Consider the following 20,019-nt stretch of genomic DNA (forward strand, 5'->3'; position numbering starts at 1 on the left):
TGATCGACGATCTCTAGAGCCTTAGGTGAAGTTATAAAGCTAACAGTTGTTCATCCAAACATCTGGGCCTTCTTCCTGTTTTTTCCGTCATGCTACCTTATCATCTCCTACCCATGGGCCCATTGCCCTCATTCAGTTCTCAAGCCCCACCTTGTCCTGTCCCCTTGTTGATAGACATAAAATGGTTAGAGCAGAGCCTAGCTCATGTTAAGAAGTAGATATTTGTTCAATAAAATAAAAATAAATTTTATAAGTAAATATTCCTCTCCTGTCCTCAGTGCTCAATCTCTAGAAGGTGGTCTATCCTAAATAAATAATTGAGACTAGGGTATGAATTAGACTGATACCCTAGTAGGATGCATTTGCATTTGAAAACAGAAGCAGTGGATATGTGATTGGTAATACAAATCTGGTGGGTAGCACAGGGGAGTGAGAAGGTTCATTCTTCACTGCTGTCTACTGCTCCCCCTCCCCCCCTCCACTCTTCTGCCCCCTTCTCACGTGGCTCTGAGGCTAGACACCTCTACTCTATTTCCAGCGACACAGGCAAGGAGCAACCAAGTTTGTATCTGGTATTGAAACTCTCCCTTTTCCACTTGATTGTGCTTCCTACTTATTCACAGATGCCCCAGCCCATGCAGAAGGCCTCTTTCCTGTTCTTTATTAATCCAGCCAGATGTACTACATTGGCTGCTACTCTTGCCTAAAATCTCTTATAGTGGAGTATCTCATAAGTGTTTTGTTTACAGTGTGATAAAACTGAGCACTGGTTGGACACCAAAAAAGCCAAACCAAAACAAAACGAAAACTAGCAAAAGACATATAAAGCAGGGTGCCTGGGTGGCTCACTTGGTTAAATGTCTGACTCTTGATTCCGGCTCAGGTCATGATCTCACAGTTGTGAGTTTGAGCCCTGCATTGGGCTCTGCCCTAAGGGTGGAGCCTGCTTAAGATTCTCTCTCTTCTTGCTGCACACGTAGAAAACTGATTTGAGGATTAACACAACAATCTGCACAACCTGAACCACAGAACTCAGCAGGTACGCAGCGCAGAGAGGTGAACTGAGGGAGAGAGAAGCCGCAGAAGGCAGGGAGGTGTTTTTGCTTGTGGAGAGAGGATGGAGACGGGATGGGGGTGGGGTGGAGGGTATTATGGAAAAAGCACTCTCCCCCAAAAGCAGTTGGAGAAAAAGTGGGAAGATGGAAACGGCCACAGGGACTGAACTAAAAAGGGAGAAAGGAGAAAGGAGAGGGTTTAAATTCCATTAAGACTCTCTAAACAGGGGGGAGCGCAGACTCTGAAATTCTGCAGCTCAATACCTGGCAGTGCTCTGGTGAGACGGGCGAATCCTCAGGAGCAGAGTGAAGTCAGGGGTCTTCGGGCCACACGGGGAAAGGTGGTTCCCCTGCTGGGGAGGCTGTGCGGCCACCCGGTCCCAGCAGACCCCAGAGGACAAACACATTCGCTACTCCAGGAACAAGGTCGTTAAAGGTGAAGCCTGGTGCCAGAGGTGTGTTGTGATTTTCCACAATCCCTGAAACGCTGCTGCTACACTATTTCGTGAACTTTTTCTGGGGCGGGCTGGCACCTGGCCGCAGTCTCGGGGCACCAGCAGCAGCACAATTCCGCGAAAAGTTCCTGGGTGCAGCCGGCACCCAGCCATTGCTCGGTGAGATCCTCCCCCAGAGGGTCTGAGCCGGTTAAAAGCCACAGTCCCTCAGAAGTGAGGAGTCGGGAAACACAGCTGATCTGAGATAAAACTCAGGAGGGAGGTGCCGCCTGGCAGCCTGAAGGCTTGGTCACAGACAGTGTAAAAGCAGGGAGTGCTCCAGCTTCTGGAGACAAAGGACAGGTGCGCGATTGCTGGTCGGGTGGAGCAGAGTTCCGATTTGGAGTTTCGGTTCCCGTGTGACGCCATTTTTGCCACTCCCGCGCATGGGCTTACGCACCTACAGGCACCACAACACTCCACACCAGGAAGCTAAGCAGCGCCATCTAGTGGAGAATGGAGCCGTTACACTAAGCCCCATCCAACTGGGCCAACCTCGCTCTTCAGAAACACAAGTCTCTCCACCTGCTTAGATTATGGACTATAAAGTGCTTCATAGTTTGATTGCTAGAGTAAAATGAAGTAATTTGAATCCCATTTCAGTCTGTTCGCTGGCCCATCTATAAAATTTTCTTTTTTTCCTTTTTCTTCTTTTTCATTTCTTTTCTTTTTCTTGAATAAAGAGAAAAATATTTTTATTTTCAATTTTTATTAAAAATATTTTTCTTTAAAATTTGTTTGTATTATATTTTATATTTTTTTGTAAATTTTTCAAATTCTACTTTACTTCCATCATTTCATTTTATTCTATTTCAGTGTATTCATTTTTTCAGATTTTCAAATGTTTTCCTTTTTTTCTTTTTCCCTTTTTTCTCTATCAAGCTGCTTTCAATAACCAGATAAAAACACACCTAGGATCAAACATCATTTATTGGACTTGGGTGTGTGTGTTGTTTTTAATTTTTTAATTTTAATTTTTTTTGCCTTATTAATTCCTTTTCTTCCTTCAAAATGACAAAACAAAGGATTTCACCCCAAAAGAGAGAGGAGGAAGAAACAACAGCCAGAGACTTAATCAAGAGAGATACAAGCAAGATGTCTGAACCAGAATTTAGAATCACGATAATAAGAATACTAGCTGGGGTCGAAAATAGATTAGAATCCCTTTCTATGAAGATAAAAGAAGTAAAAGCTAGTCAGGATGAAATAAAAAATGCTATAACTGAGTTATAGCAATCTCGAATGGATGCCACAGTGGCAAAAATGGATGAGGCAGAGCAGCCAATCAGTGATATAGAGAACAAACTTATGGAGAATAATGAAGGAGAAAAAAAGAGGGAGACTAAGTCAAAGAGCACAATTTAAGAATGAGAGATTTCAGTGACTCATTAAAAGGAACAACATCAGAATCATAGGGGTCCCAGAAGATGAAGAGAGAGAAAAAGGGGTAAAGGGTTATGTGAGCAAATCATAGTGGAAAACTTTCCTAACCTGGAGAAAAACACAGACATCAAGATCCAGGAAGCACAGAGGACTCCCATAAGATTCAACAGAAACTGACCATCAACAAGACATATCATAGTCAAATTCACAAATTACTCAGGCAAGGAAAGAATCATTAAAGCAGCAAGGGAAAAAAAGTTCTTAACTTACAAGGGAATACAGATCAGGTTTGCAGCAGAAACTTGGCAGGCCAGAAAGGAGTGGGAGGATATAGTCAATGTGCTGAATTGGAAAAATATGCAGCCAAGAATTCTTTATGCAGCAAGGTTGTCATTTAAAATAGAAGGAGAGATTAAAAGTTTCCCAGACAAAAATTAAAGGAGTTCATGCCCACTAAACCAACGCTGCAAGAGATTTTAAGGGGGACTCTCTGAGGTGAGAAAAGATAGATAAATAAATAAATAAATACCCAAAGCAACAAATTTTAGAAAGGACCAGAGAACACCACCAGAAACTCCAACTCTATAAGAAACATAATTGCAATAAACTCATATCTTTCAGTACTCACTCTAAACGTCAATGGACTAAATACTCCCATCAAAAGACACACGGTAACAATGGATAAAAAAACAAGAGCCATCAATATGCTGGAGACCCTCTTTAGACCTAAAGACACCTTTATATTGAAATTAAGGGGATGGAGAACGATCTATCATGCTAATGGTCGACAAAAGAAAGCCAGAGTAGCCATACTTATATCAGACAATCTAGACTTACAAATAAAGGCTGTGACAAGAGATGAAGAAGGGTTTTATATCATATTAAGGGGTCTATCCACCAAGAAGACCTAATAATTGTAAACATTTATGCTCCAAATGTGGGAAAACCCAAATATATAAATCAATCACAAATACAAAGAAACTTATTGATAATAATACCGTAATAGTAGGGGACTTCAAAACCCCGCTGACAGCAATGGACAGATCATCTAAATCAGAAAATCAACAAGAAAACAATGGCTTTGAATGATACACTGGACCAGATAGACTTGACAGATATATTCAGAACATTTCATCCTAAAGCAGAATATGCATTCTTCTCCAGTGCACATGGAACATCCTCCAGAATAGATCACATACTGGGACACAAATCAGCCCACAAATGGTACAAAAAGATTGAGATTATAACGTGCATATTTTCAAACCACAATGCTATGAAACTCAAAATCAACCACAAGAAAAAATTTGGAAAGGTAACAAATACTTGGAGACTAAAGAACATCCGACTAAAGAATTAATGGGCTAACCAAGAAGTTAAGGAAGAAATTAAAAAGTACATGGAAGCCAGTGAAAATCATAACACCACAGCCTCAAACCTCTGTGATGCAGGTTCCCATAAGAGGGAAGTACATAGCAATCCAGACCCTCCTAAAGAAGGAAGAAAGGTCTCAGATACACAACCTAACCTTACACCTTAAAGAGCTGGAAAAAGAATAGCAAATAAAACCCGAAACCAGCAGAAGACAGGAAATAATAAAGATTAGAGCAGAAATCAATGCCATCGAAACCAAAAAACAGTAGAGCAGATCAATGAAACCAGAAGCTGGTTCTTTGAACGAATTAACAAAACTGATAAACCACTAGCCAGTTTGACCAAAAAGAAAAAGGAAAGGACCCAAATAAATAAAATCAAGAACAAAAGAGGAGAGATCACAACCAACACAGCAAAATAAAAATAATAATAAGAGAATATTATGAGCAATTATACGCCAATTAAATGGGCAATCTGGAAGAAATGGACAAATTCCTAGAAACATATACACTACCAAAACTGAAACAGGAAGAAACAGAGAATTTGAACAGACCCATAACCAGTAAAGAAATCGAATGAGGAATCAAAAATCTCCCCCCTAAAAAAAACAAGAGTCCAGGGCCAGATGGCTTTCCAGGGGAATTCTACCAAACATTTAAGGAAGAGTTAACACGTACTCTCTTGAAGCTGTCCCAAAGAATAGAAATGGAAGGAAAACTTCCAAACTCTTTCTATGAAGCCAGGATGACCTTGATTCCAAAACCAGACAAAGACCCCACTAAAAAGGAGAACTATAGACCAATTTCCCTGATGAACATGTATGCAAAAATTCTCAAGAAGATATTAGCCAACCAGATCCAACAACACATTAAACAATATTTTCACCATGACCAAGTGGGATTTATACCTGGGATGCAGGGCTGGTTCAATATCCGCAAAATAATCAATGTGATTCATCACATCAATAAAAAAAGGACAAGAACCATATGATCCTCTCAATAGATGCAGAGAAAGCATTTGACAAAATACAGCATCCTTTCTTGATACAAACCCTCAAGAGAGTAGGGAGAGAAGGATCATACCTCGAGATCTTAAAAGCCATATATGAAAGACCCAATGCTAATATCATCCTCAATGGGAAAAACTGAGAGCTTTCCCCCTAAGGTCAGGATCAAGACCTGACCACCCTCTGACCATGGGAATGTCCACTCTCACCACTGTTATTCAACATAGTATTGGAAGTCTTAGCCTCTGCAATCAGACAACACGAAGAAATAAAAGGCATCCAAATGGGCCAGGAGGAGGTCAAACTTTCACTCTTTGCAGATGACATGATACTCTATATGGAAAACCCAAAAGATTCCATGCTGATCCATGAATTCAGCAAAGTGGCAGGATATAAAATCAATGCACAGAAATCGGTTGCATTCCTATACACCAACAATGAAGCAACAGAAAGAGAAATCAAGGAATCGATCCCATGTACAATTTCACCAAAACCCATAAAATACCTAGGAATAAATCTAACCAAAGAGGTGAAAAGTCTATACACTGAAAACTATAGAAAGCTTATGAAAGAAATTGGAGAAGACACAAAAACACGGAAAAATTTTCCATGCTCCTGGATAGGAAGAACAAATATTGTTAAAATGTAGCTACTACCCAAAGCAATCTACATATTGAATGCAATCCCTATCAAAAAAACACCAGCATTCTTCACAGAGCTAGAACAAACAATCCTAAAATTTGTATGGAACCAGAAAAGACCCTGAATAGCCAAAGCAATCTTGAAAAAGAAAACCAAAGCAGGAGGCATGACAATCCTCCTGAAGCAAGGATTGCCTCTTGAAGCAAGACTTCAAGCTGTATTACAAGGCTGTAATCATCAAGACAGTATGGTATTGGCACAAAAGCAGACACACAGATCAATGGAACAGAATAGACAACTGAGAAATGGACCCACAAACGTATGGCCATCTAATCTTTGACAACGCAGGAAAGAATATCCAATGGAATAAAGACAGTCTCTTCAGTAAGTGGTGCTGGGAAAACTGGACAGCAACATGCAGAGAAATGAACCTGGACCACTTTCTTACACCATACCCCAAAACACACTCAAAATGGATGAAAGACCTAAATGTAAGACAGGAAGCCATCAAAATCCTCCAGGAGAAAGCAGGCAAACACCTCTTTGACCTTGGCCTCAGCAACTTCTTACTTAATGCATCTCCGGAGGCAAGGGAAACAAAAGCAAAAATGAACTATTGGGACCTCATCAAAATAAAAAGCTTCTGCACAGGGAAGGAAACAATCAGTAAAACTAAAAGGCAACCGACGGAATGGGAGAAGATATGTGTAAACGACATATCAGGTAAAGGGTTAGTATCCAAAATCTATAAAGAACGTATCAAACTCAACACCCAAAAAACAAATAATCCAGTGAAGAAATGGACAAAAGACATGAAGAGACACTTCTCCAAAGAAGACATCCAAATGGCCAACCAACACATGAAAAAAATGTTCAACATCACTCATCATCAGGGAAATACAAATCAAAACCACAATGAGACACCACCTGACACCTGTCAGAATGGCTAACATTAACAACTCAGGCAACAACAGATGTTGGCAAGGATGTGGAGAAAGGATCTCTTTTGCACTGCTAGTAGGAGTGCAAACTGGTGCAGCCACTCTGGAAAACAGTACGGAGGTTCCTCAAAAAATTAAAAAATAGAATGACCCTACAACCCAGCAATTGCACTACTAGGTATTTATCCAAGGGATATAGGTATGCTGTTTCGAAGGGACACATGCACCCCAATGTTTATAGCAGAGCTATCAACAATAGCCAAAGTATGGAAAGAGGCCTAATGTCCATCGGTGGATGAATGGATAAAGAAGATGGGGTATATATACAATGGAGTATTACTCAGTGATCAAAAAGAATGAAATCCTTCCATTTGCAACTATGTGGATGGAACTAGAGGGTATTATGCTAAGCGAAATTAGTCAGAGAAAGGCAAATATCATATGACTTCACTCATATGAGGACTTTAAGACACAAAACAGATGAACATAAGGGAAGGGAAGCAAAAATAATGCAGAAACAGGAAGGGGGACAAAACCTAAGAGAGTCTTTAATATGGAGAATAAACAGAGGGTTACTGGAGGGTTTGTGGGAGGGGGGGATGGGCTAAATGGGTAAGGGGCATTAAGGAATCTACTGAAATCATTGTTGCACGATATGCTAACTAACTTGGATGTAAATTAAAAAGATAGATTCTCTCTCTTCCTCTCTGTCTCTCCCCCACTCACTTTCTCTTAAGAAAAAAAAAAAAGATAAAGCGTATGTACAATATAGAAATTGTTGAAATGAATACTAAAGAGTTGGCTCTTTTGAATGCTAGACTGTAGGCAGACATCACTATTCAAGGAGAGAGCCTGTCAAATACTGTGTATTTAGTAGAAAACTATTGTTTTGGAGAGCTCCGCTGGTGCATTATTGGTTTTTCTTTTTGAGAATTAGGTCTGGGGTAGCAGTATGTTCTGTTTTGACACAGCTATTTATATCTCTGAATTCTGTAATATTTTGCACATAGATGTTTCATCATTTTAGAAATCAAGAGAGTTTAGGTTATTTTAAGAGTATACTTAGAGTATTCTTTAAGTGATAAACTGTCTTAAAGCTCGGCTGTTTTCTAACTCCAAAGCTACCAACCGTCTTTTGTTAATCTTATTCTTAATTTTCGTGAGCTACCTTGAGATGCTTGGATTCCTGGTGTCAATAAAAAATAATTAACAAAGAAATTCCTTCCCCTCACATGACAGAGCTTAGGAATTTATTTCTTATCTTCTTCAGAGCCTGGTATTTAATTATTAGAGGGAAAGATTATAATTCAAAAGAAGCTTGGTAGAATTTGGGGGTTATTTTTTGGCTCTGGTCAATTTCATTAAAACACTAAGTTAAAAGAAACTCTTATTATTTCCACTTGCTTTGGTTCTACTTTGTAATATATAAGCCTATAAAATGAAATTTAGAGAACTAAAAACAATTTTTTTCCATTTTACCTAGTATAGTATTGTGTTAAATGCTTTGTATTATGATGAAATGCAGCATTCTGTCATTGTCAGTATTAATTAAAATAGATTAAATTTAATGGCTAAAAGAGTCAGTGTAGTTGGTAAATAATTTAACACAATTGCTTGTTTCATAAAACTAGTGAAATTATATTAGCAGAGGCTAGGTTGGATAGAGTTTATATGTATGCATACTCATGGAATAAAAATTAAAGTGACTTAATCTGAATTTAACTCATAAATGTCACTTCAGCAAATTATTGAGTGTGTGTGTGCATGCAAATTAGGGGTAAATTTTTTTAGTGAAATTTCTTTGTTGCTGAAAGACCTTTTGATATGTGTATGTGTATATAGTAATATGTATATGTATTTGTGTATATATGATGTGTATTTTATTGGATTTTTATATATGTTTTATATAAATATATCTTTCTATATCAATGTAGAAGCTGTATCTATATCTATCTATAGATGTAGAAAGCTCTGTAAAGAAGCCTATCTATATCTGTATATGCCCATGTATATCTTAGGTGGGTGTATCTTACATCCACATATATGTCTTGTCAGTTTTACAACCCAAAAGAGGTTTGTGGTTTGTTTTTTGTTTTGTTTTTTGGGGTGTTTTGTTTTGTTCTTTGGGTTTTTTTTTTTTTTGAGAGTCTGGAAGCCATACTGCTGACCCATAAACATGCCAGAAGACAGCACGCCTATTGCCCTGTCACCAGGGAAATTAACCCTGGTACTTCTCTCCAAGCTGCAAGCACTTGCTTGTCAGAGAGATAAGAGTTTTATTTAATTCTCTTTATTAGTGAATAAAGGCAATTAGTTAAAACAAATAGCTACCTCAGTGGACAGGTGGGTTCAGAGTGAAATGTGAAGGGTGCACAGCAAAAGGCACTGTCAAGTCCCCTTACAGAGAACAGGTTACCTTTCATCTTGAGAAGATACGCATGTAACGGGTTGCAGCTGCATGGCAGTATAAGTAAGGTGGAATTTTATGTGTCTTCGTGATGTCTTTTTCACACATTACCTACAATGATGTGCTGTGGATGTGCTTATTCAGTAATCAAACTGCTTGCTTTCTTTTCTACATTTTGTCAACTTTATTTCCCCAACAGTATCCATGCACATCACACAGTTAAGTTGTAAAGGGTACAAACACAAACATGATTTGATAGATGCCCTTACGTTCTAAAGAGGCAAGTGGGGCGCCTGGGTGGCTCAGTCGGTTAAGCGTCCGACTTCGGCTTAGGTCACGATCTCGCGGTCCGTGAGTTCGAGCCCCGTGTCGGGCTCTGTGCTGACTGCTCAGAGCCTGGAGCCTGTTTCCGATTCTGTGTCTCCCTCTCTCTCTGCCCCTCCCCCGTTCATGCTGTGTCTCTCTCTGTCTCAAAAATAAATAAACGTTAATTTTTTTTTTTTTTTTAAATAAAGAGGCAGGTAAGTCTGTACTGTAAGGCAGTGAGTACTGCTGAGGAAAAACAACGCAGAGCAACAGGGGAGAAAGTTGAGCTCTTAGAAACTGAACGTAGAATGGTGGTCCCCAGGCACTGGCCGGCAGGGAGATGAGAGGTGTTGGTCAATGGGTACAAACTTTCAGTTATGAGAAGACTAAGTCCTAGGATCCGATGTCCAGCATGGTGACTATAGTTAAGAATATTGTGTCGCGTATTTGAAACTTGCCGAGAGTAGATCTTAAGCATTCTCATCACACACCAAACCAAAGGGTAACTGTGAGGTGATGGATGTGTTAATTAACGTGATTGTGGTAAATGTTTTACAGCGTATACATATTTGAAATGATTGTGACGTACACTTCAAGTATAGACAGTTTTGTCAGTTATATCTGAATAAAGCCAGGGGAAACATTGGGAGCAAAGAGAGTGCAGCCACAAGGGCAGAAGAATGAGGAGTAAGTGGGGCTCCAAGGAAAGGAAGTAGAAGTGACTCAGGAGCACAGAGGGCTTTGAGTGCTATCCTAAGGAGTTTAATTTTTCCCCCCTAAATTTATTGGCATCCAGGGATTTGTTTATACATTCACTCCTGAAGTGGAATTGGTAACATGAATGGGGCTGATCTTCAGGAAGATGTGTTTGACACTGCATGCAGGGTGGATTGGATTGGGTCTGCATTGAGGAAGGGACCACTCTGCGTGCTGCCGCAGGAGCCCGGCGAGAGGCCCTGAGGGCTGGAAAGAGGATGCTAGCAATAAAAGTAGAAGGAAAGATGTTCGAGACATTGATAAACAGAAAATTGGCAGACCGTGGATGTAGATTTGATGCAACGGCGGAGCGAAAGAAGAAGCCGAGGAGGACTTCAACTCTGCCCTAGGGACCTGGCTGGCAGTGGTGTCATTAACAAAGCAGGAAAGGAAGGGTTTCAGAGAAGCTGAGTGTGATTAGCTAGCCAAGTGTTCTACTGGGCCTCCAGGCAGGCAGTTAGAAACTTTGGTATATATATTAAAAAAAAAAAGGGGGGGGGTAGGGGTTGCCTGGGTGGCTCAGTCAGTTGATTTCAGTCTTGATTTCAGCTCAGGTCATGATCCTAGGGTCGTGGCCTTGAGCCCTGTGTTGGGCTCTGTGCTGAATGTAGAACCTGCTTGAGAATCTCTCTCTCTCTCTCTCTCTCTCTCTCTCTCTCCCAACACCCCCTCCCCCAACTCACACTGTCTCTCTGTCTCTCAAAGTAAAAAAAAGAAAAAGTAACGTTGTTATAGAGCTTAGGAAAGAAACTGGGACTTGAAATACAGGTTTGGGAGACATCTTCCTAGATATTACAGTTGAAGCCTTGGGTGTAGGTAAGACTGAAGAGGGAGAAAAGATCAGAGATTCAAGATACCGCTTGGAAAATTCCTACATAAGGAGGGCAGTAACACAGGAGCAAAGAAATAAGCTGCAAGAGATAAGGAGCCAGAAGAATTCAGTGGCCTTGAAACCAGGGGCAAAGAAAGTTTCCAGAAGAGGGGCAGTTAGCTCTAGATGTGGCAGAGATATTAAGGAAAACGAAGATGAACAGTTTACACGACGGCTGTCCCATGTTTGAGAATACCCAGCTAACATCCATCACTGCCCATCATTTCCTTTTGTGCTCTAAAATAACTTTAAGGTGTGTAGTTCTCAGTTGTTAAATAGACAGCCAGATGCACACCCTCACACACACACACACACACACACACACATCACTGCACACACATGTCTGGGGTTCTGTTGCTAGACAGTATTGTGATAGACAGCCAGCTCAAAGTTTCATGTGCTTTCTCCTCCCATCCAGGATTTCTGTAACTTATCTGTACAATAGATTACTATCCTGAGGCATCCAGAAAAGGTCTGGTGAATAGAACTCAAAAATAAGTATATCATGTATAAAGCTGTGTGAAGGGTACATTTCAGCTGCCTGGTTGCTGAAGCTTTAGGATCTCTACCACTACATGAGAATAAAAAGTTGATGAGGTAGAGAACATTCAGTGATGCTACTAGAGGCTCTCCCACTATTCTCATTTTTGGTATTTTTATTTTGTTTTAAAGTCTGTCTTAGTCTGTTTGGGCTGCTACAACAAAAATACCACAGACTGGGAGGCTGGGCAGCCCAAGATCAAGGGGCCAGCAGCAAGAGAGCTCTCTGGGGTCTCTTTCATAAGAGCACCAGCCCCATTCATGCAATTCTACCTTCCCAAAGGCCCCACCTCCTAATACCATCACATTTGGGGTTAGGATTCCAACATACAGATTTTAGGGAGGCACAGACATTCAGTTCATAACATGGAATAATGCTGCATTTGGGGGGAACCATTAATTTGTTACAAGAAAATGTTTTGCTTTACTTTTTTATAAAAACTTGCTGTACATATTAAACTTCATGTGGATTCAGGGTCAATGATTTTTTTTTTCTTGGGTATCTAGCAGGTTTTGTAATAAAAGTTAGGGGGAAGGTAAGATTCACTTAATGGAACCTATTTGCCCAGTAAGCTACTAGAGTACATTTATTCAGGGAAGGGAGGTATAACTGTAGAATCAATTTTGGTATTCTTTTTTCTAGCACAATGCCTAAGAAGCAATGTAGTACTGGGAAGCAAGATTAAAGTAAGCGAGGAAAATAATAAATTCATTTTGGGCAATCTCTGGATGAAAGCTACAGAGAGAGCTTTTTTAAGCTGCACCAATGACTGGCTTTTAAAAAAGATGCAGAAATGCATTAATCACTGAGTTTAGCAAAACTGTGTGAAAAGCTTAAAATAACTTAATAACCACTCCTTTCATGCCTGTGCTAAATGTAAGATGCATGTAATAAAGACTCTCAGTTTTTTTCACGTCAACATTCCTAACCACATTTATAGTTTGTTTTTCAGGGAAAAGTGCCATATATTTTGAATCAGATGGCTCTCAGATTATTGCTTTAATTTTGTGTTTGTTTGTTTGTTTGTTTGTTTTGTAGCTGCTAGGTGAACTGATCCTGGACCGACACAACTTTGCCATTATGACAAAGTACATCAGCAAGCCGGAGAACCTCAAACTGATGATGAACCTCCTTCGAGATAAAAGTCCCAACATTCAGTTTGAAGCCTTCCATGTCTTTAAGGTAAAGTGCAACAGAAATAACGTGGGCATTTGCTTTTCACTTTCAAATGGCTAACTCCCTGCTGTTTACTCTCCTTTATACTTGAGAGAAAATGAAATAGGCAGTTTTTCTGTTTTGTGTGACTTGGATGAAATTTTAGAGTTATTTTAATGAATGCCCATTTGTTTCTAATCCCTATCTCTAAATATTTTCATTTTTTCCACTGAGAAAATAGGTGGATACTGTTTCCCAAACGTTACTAAAATAATCAGCGATAGAGCCAGAACCCAAATCCCAAGGGTCGGAATTATTGAATGCTTTGCTTTCTGCCTTAAGTGTTTTTTTGAAACTTAAATGAAGCATTGAAGAAACAGTGGGGCACTACTCACTTTCATTACTTGTTTAGAAATTTTTTTTTTAAATATGTTTTGCTATGAATGGAAACTAGTTCCCCATAACACCAGCTTCTTTCTAACATTTTTTCTTTGATGTAAGAGTGACAAAATGGCCTTCTAGTAATTTTAGAGAATATACTTTTTTTTTTTTTTTCAACGTTTATTTATTTTTGGGACAGAGAGAGACAGAGCATGAACGGGGGGGGGGGGGGCAGAGAGAGAGGGAGACACAGAATCGGAAACAGGCTCCAGGCTCTGAGCCATCAGCCCAGAGCCCGACGCGGGGCTCGAACTCACGGACCGCGAGATCGTGACCTGGCTGAAGTCGGACGCTTAACCGACTGCGCCACCCAGGCGCCCCTAGACAATATACTTTTTTAAAGCATGGTAGGAGAAATCTGTAATCTGTAATCCCATACTTGTGATCAAACTATTGTAAAGATTTTAGTTAACTTTATTTTCCTGTGCTCATATTTGAAGGTTTTTTTTTTTTTCTGCAGCTGTATTCACATGGTACACAAAATTGGTATCCCGATTTTATCACTTAGTGCTATGCCAGAAGTGGTGAACATTAATTCATTGTTGTTATATATGGGTTTTAGAGCCAGTAGTTTTATTAGCATTATAGTTTATCATTGGATTTATTTACTCTAGTTTACTTGAATAGTCCTCTGTTATTTATATTTAGGTTGTTTCCATTTTCCCCACTGTAAGGAATGCTGTCATGAGCATTTTCTATATCCAGCCAGTTTTTTTTCCATATTTGGGATTATTTTCTTAGGATAGATTATCTGGAGGGGTGCCTGAGGGGCTCAGTTGGTTAAGTGTAGGACTCTCGGTTTCCTCTCAGGTCATGATCTCACGGTTTGTAGGTTAGAGCCTCACATCAATTCTGCGCTGGCTGTACAAAGCCTGCTTGGAATTCTCTCTCCCTCTCTCTGCCCCTCCCCCGCTTGCATGCTTACACATGTGCAAACTCTCTCTCAAAATTGTTTTAAAAGGGATTAAAAAAGGATAAATATCTCTGGAGTAAAATTAAGAGTCAAGGGGGTTCCAGGCTTTTTTTGGATCTTTATGGTGTTTATTCGGTGACTGAATTTATAAGTCTAAAAATGGGAGACATGACAGTTTATAAGGTATGTAGCTGTTGCTTTGAGAGGTTAAAAAAAAAAAAAAGCTTAGTCCATCTTTCAGCCATCGGGTCTTTTTTGGCCAGAGAGCCGTTAGAGAAATTCAAATACCAAATTAACTTATAAATTCCATTCAATTATGTTCAAAATCGCTACAGGACTTCTCATGGAACTTGGCAAGCTGATTCTGAAAGTTATGTGGTAGAACAATGGTCTAAGGTTAGCTATGGCAATTTTAAAAAAGAGCAAGGTAGGGGAATCCACTCTACCAGATACTGAGACTTAAGATTTATAGTAAATGAAGACAGTATTGTATTGGCATAGAGAGAGATAAATAAAACAACAAAACCGAGGTAGAGGGCCCAGAAATAAACCTGTACAAACATGAAACGGTTTTGATAGTGGAAAAATTATAAATCAGTTGAGAATAGGTTAACTGTTTAATAAATGCTTCTAGAGTAATGGATTTCATCCATGGAGAAAAAACCCTACACTATACCCTCCACTATACTCAGAAATAAATCCTCGGTAAAGATCTGCACTTGAAAAGCAAAACTTTTTAACTTTTAGAAGAGAAAATAAGAGACTGTCTTTATGATGTATAGGAGGGAAGAATTCTTTAAACAGAATGTAGAATCACAAAACATAACAGGAAGTATTTAGTTAACTACATCAAAATAGACACCTTTCCAGCGAAAACATCCAGATGGCTAACACACATGAAAAAATGCTCAACATCACTCATCATCAGGGAAATACAAACCAAAACCACAATGAGATACCACCTGACACCTGTCAGAATGGCTAACATTAACAACTCAAGCAACAACAGATGTTGGCGAGGATGCAGAGAAAGAGGATCTCTTTTGCACTGCTGGTGGGAATGCAAGCTGGTGCAGACACTCTGGAAAACAGTATGGAAGCTCCTCAAAAAATTAAAAATAGAAATAGCCTACGATCCAGCAATTGCACTAGTAGGTATTTATCCAAGGGATACAGGTGTGCTGTTTCGAAGGGGCACATGCATCCCCGTGTTTTACCAACAATAGCCAAAGTATGGAAAGAGCCCAAATGTCCATTGATGGATGAATGGATAAAGAAGATATGGTATATATATATACAATGGAGTATTACTCAGCAATCAAAAAGAATGAAATCCTGCCATTTGCAACTATGTGGATGGAATTGGAGGGTATTACACTAAGCGAAATTAGTCAGTCAGAAAGACAAATATCATATGACGTCACTCATATGTGGAATTTAAGATACAAATCAGGTGAACATAAGGGAAGGAAGCAATAATAATATAAAAACAGGCAGGGGGGACAAAACAGATGAGACTCCTAAAAATGGAGAACAAACTGAGGGTTGCTGGCAGTGTTGTGGGTGGGAGGATGGCTAAATGGTCAAGGAGCATTAAGGAGAACACTTGTTGGGATGAGCACTGGGTATTATATATAGGGGATGAATCACTACATTCCACTCCAGAAACCATTATTGCACTATATGCTAACTAACGTGGATATAAGTGAAAAATAAATAAATAAATAAATAAATAAATAAATAAATAAATAAAATTTTTTAAAAAGAATAAGCAAAGTGAAAAGATAGAATGTGACACATATAACTGGCAAATCATTTGGAAAGACAATTCTATAGAAAAATGGGCAAAGGATGCAAGTTGGTAACTTACAGATGAGAAAGCCTGATTGGTCAATAAGTAGGTGAAGATGATCATCTTACTAAGTAACATTGGAAATGGCCATTGAAATATCAATGAGATATCATTTTACATTTTCATAATGGCAATATGTTTAAGTCTGACAATAGCATATATTGGTAAGGTTGGACAGCAGTGGAAGCTGTCCTACACTGTAAGTTAGCACAACCACTTTGGAGAGCAATTTAGCAAATTAAAGAACTGAAGTATGCGTATCTTTCAATCCTGAACTCTTATTTCTCAGCAATTGTTTTAAGTTTATTTATTTTTGAGAGAGAGAGAGTGTGTGTGCAAGGGAGAGAGAAGGGAGGGAGAGAATTCCAAGCAGGATCCACAGTGTCAGCAGTAGCCCGACATGGGGCTGGATCCCACGAACTGTGAGATCATGACCTGAGCCAAAATCAAGAGTTGGACACTGAGCCAACGGAGCCTCTCAGGTGCCCCTCTCAGCAAGTTTTTAGAGACATTCTTGCACATGTGCATGAGGAATCATGTACAAAAATATTTATCACAACATTGTTTAGAATGGTGTAAAATGAGAGAAAAAACCCACAAATGGGCATCAACAGGAGATGGGGAAAATAAATCGTGCTATATTCATACAGTAGGATATAGTAATGGGTTAAAATTAATTGAGTCATACCTATCAGCGGGGACAAATCCCAAACACTGAATCAAATAAGGAAATGTTAAAAGGATGTTATTTATTTAAAGGTTGAAACCATGCAAAACAGCACTGTATATGGATTCATACTTCTGCAGCTATAGTCTGAAAACCTGTATGGGGATGATAAATACCAAATCCAGGATAGCAGTCACCTCAGTGGGGAGGGTTAGGGAGGAGAATGGTATCATGAGGAGGTGACCAAGAGCCTCTAATTACATCTGTAATGTTTTAGTAAAAAATCTGCAGGCAAGTATGCCAAAAATCTTAGATTTTTTTTTTCTTCTTACCCAATTCTTTCTTTTCTTTTCTTTTCTTTCTTTCTTTCTTTCTTTCTTTCTTTCTTTCTTTCTTTCTTTCTTTCTTTCCTTTCTTTCTTTTTCTTTCTTTCTTTTAATATATGAAATTTATTGTCAAATTGGTTTCCATACAACACCCAGTGCTCATCCCAAAAGGTGCCCTCCTCAATACCATCACCCACACTCCCCTCCCTCCCACCCCCCATCAACCCTCAGTTTGTTCTCAGTTTTTAACAGTCTCTTATGCTTTGGCTCTCTCCCACTCTAACCTCTTTTTTTTTTTTCCTTCCCCTCCCCCATGGGTTTCTGTTAAGTTTCTCAGGATCCACATAAGAGTGAAAACATATGGTATCTGTCTTTCTCTGTATGGCTTATTTCACTTAGCATCACACTCTCCAGTTCCATCCACGTTGCTACAAAGGGCCATATTGCATTCTTTCTCATTGCCACGTAGTACTCCTTGTGTGTATAAACCACAATTTCTTTATCCATTCATCAGTTGATGGACATTTACGCTCTTTCCATAATTTGGCTATTGTTGAGAGTGCTGCTATAAACATTGGGGTACAAGTGCCCCTATGCATCAGCACTCCTGCATCCCTTGGGTAAATTCCTAGCAGTGCTACTGCTGGGTCATAGGGTAGGTCTATTTTTAATTTTTTGAGGAACCTCCACACTGTTTTCCAGAGTGGCTGCACCAGTTTGCATTCCCACCAACAGTGCAAGAGGGTTCCCGTTTCTCCACATCCTCTCTAGCATCTATAGTCTCCTGATTGGTTCATTTTGGCCACTCTGACTGGCGTGAGGTGATCACTGAGTGATGGTTTTGATTTGTATTTCCCTGATGAGGAGCGACATTGAGCATCTTTTCATGTGCCTGTTGGCCATCCAGATGTCTTCTTTAGAGAAGTGTCTATTCATGTTTTCTGCCCATTTCTTCACTGGATTATTCGTTTTTGGGGTGTGGAGTTTGGTGAGCTCTTTATAGATTTTGGATACTAGCCCTTTGTCCGATATGTCATTTGCAAATATCTTTTCCCATTCCATTGGTTGCCTTTTAGTTTTGTTGGTTGTTTCCTTTGCTGTGCAGAAGCTTTTTATCTTCATAAGGTCCCAATAGTTCATTTTTGCTTTTAATTCCCTTGCCTTTGGGGATGTGAAGTAAGAAATTGCTACGGCTGAGGTCAGAGAGGTCTTTTCCTGCTTTCTCCTCTAGGGTTTTGATGGTTTCCTGTCTCACATTTAGGTCCTTTATCCATTTTGAGTTTATTTTTGTGAATGGTGTGAGAAAGTGGTCTAGTTTCAACCTTCTGCAGGTTGCTGTCCAGTTCTCCCAGCACCATTTGTTAAAGAGACTGTCTTTTTTCCATTGGATATTCTTTCCTGCTTTGTCAAAGATGAGTTGGCCATACGTTTGTGGGTCTAGTTCTGGGGTTTCTATTCTATTCCATTGGTCTTTGTGTCTGTTTTTGTGCCAATATCATGCTGTCTTGATGATTACAGCTTTGTAGTAGAGGCTAAAGTCTGGGATTGTGATGACTCCTGCTTTGGTCTTCTTCTTCAAAATTACTTTGGCTATTCAGGGCCTTTTGTGGTTCCATATGAATTTTAGGATTGCTTGTTCTAGCTTCGAGAAGAATGCTAGGGCAATTTTGATTGGGATTGCATTGAATGTGTAGATAGCTTTGGGTAGTATTGACATTTTGACGGTATTTATTCTTCCAATCCATGAGCATGGAATGTTTTTCCATTTCTTTATATCTTCTTCAATTTCCTTCATAAGCTTTCTATAGTTTTCAGCATACAGATCTTTTACATCTTTGGTTAGATTTATCCCTAGGTATTTTATGCTTCTTGGTGCAGTTGTGAATGGGATCAGTTTCTTTATTTGTCTTTCTGTTGCTTCATTATTAGTGTATAAGAATGCAACTGATTTCTGTGCATTGATTTTGTATCCTGCAACTTTGCTAAATTCATGTATCAGTTCTAACAGACTTTTGGTGGTGTCTATCGGATTTTCCATGTATAATATCATGTCATTTGCAAAAAGTGAAAGCTTGACTTCATCTTTGCCAATTTTGATGCCTTTGATTTCCTTTTGTTGTCTGATTGCTGATGCTAGAACTTCCAACACTGTGTTAAACAACAGCGGTGAGAGTGGACATCCCTGTCGTGTTCCTGATCTCAGGGAAAAAGCTCTCAGTTTTTCCCCATTGAGGATGATGTTAGCTGTGGGCTTTTCATAAATGGCTTTTATGATGTTTAAGTATGTTCCTTCTATCCCGACTTTCTCGAGGGTTTTTATTAAGAAAGGATGCTGAATTTTGTCAAAGGCTTTTTCTGCATCGATTGACAGGATCATATGGTTCTTATCTTTTCTTTTATTAATGTGATGTATCACGTTGATTGATTTGTGAATGTTGAACCAGCCCTGCATCCCAGGGATGAATTCCACTTGATCATGGTGAATAATTCTTTTTATATGCTGTTGAATTCAGTTTGCTAGTATCTTATTGAGAATTTTTGCATCCATATTCATCAGGGATATTGGCCTGTAGTTCTCTTTTTTTACTGGGTCTCTGTCTGGTTTAGGAATCAAAGTAATACTGGCTTCATAGAATGAGTCTGGAAGTTTTCCTTCCCTTTCTATTTTTTGGAATAGCTTGAGAAGGATAGGTATTATCTCTGCTTTAAACGTCTGGTAGAACTCCCCTGGGAAGCCATCTGGTCCTGGACTCTTGTTTGTTGGGAGATTTTTGATAACTGATTCAATTTCTTCACTGGTTATGGGTCTGTTCAAGCTTTCTATTTCCTCCTGATTGAGTTTTGGAAGTGTGTGGGTGTTTAGGAATTTGTCCATTTCTTCTAGGTTCAGTT

At 39.4% G+C, this 20,019-nt stretch overlaps 1 protein-coding gene across 14 annotated transcripts in view; it reads left to right on the forward strand.

Moving 5' to 3' along the window:
• The window catches only part of CAB39L (calcium binding protein 39 like), a 132,033-nt gene that overhangs the window by 101,333 nt on the left and 10,681 nt on the right, over positions 1 to 20,019 (forward strand). For all 14 annotated transcript variants that reach the window (XM_030310370.2, XM_032595043.1, XM_032595103.1 and 11 more), the window contains one exon: positions 12,812 to 12,955. In XM_030310370.2, the coding sequence (XP_030166230.1) occupies positions 12,812 to 12,955 (144 nt within the window). The remainder of the gene's footprint in view (positions 1 to 12,811; positions 12,956 to 20,019) is intronic.

This window comes from Lynx canadensis, chromosome A1 (genome assembly GCF_007474595.2).
Source record: "Lynx canadensis isolate LIC74 chromosome A1, mLynCan4.pri.v2, whole genome shotgun sequence".
NCBI lineage: Eukaryota > Metazoa > Chordata > Mammalia > Carnivora > Felidae > Lynx > Lynx canadensis.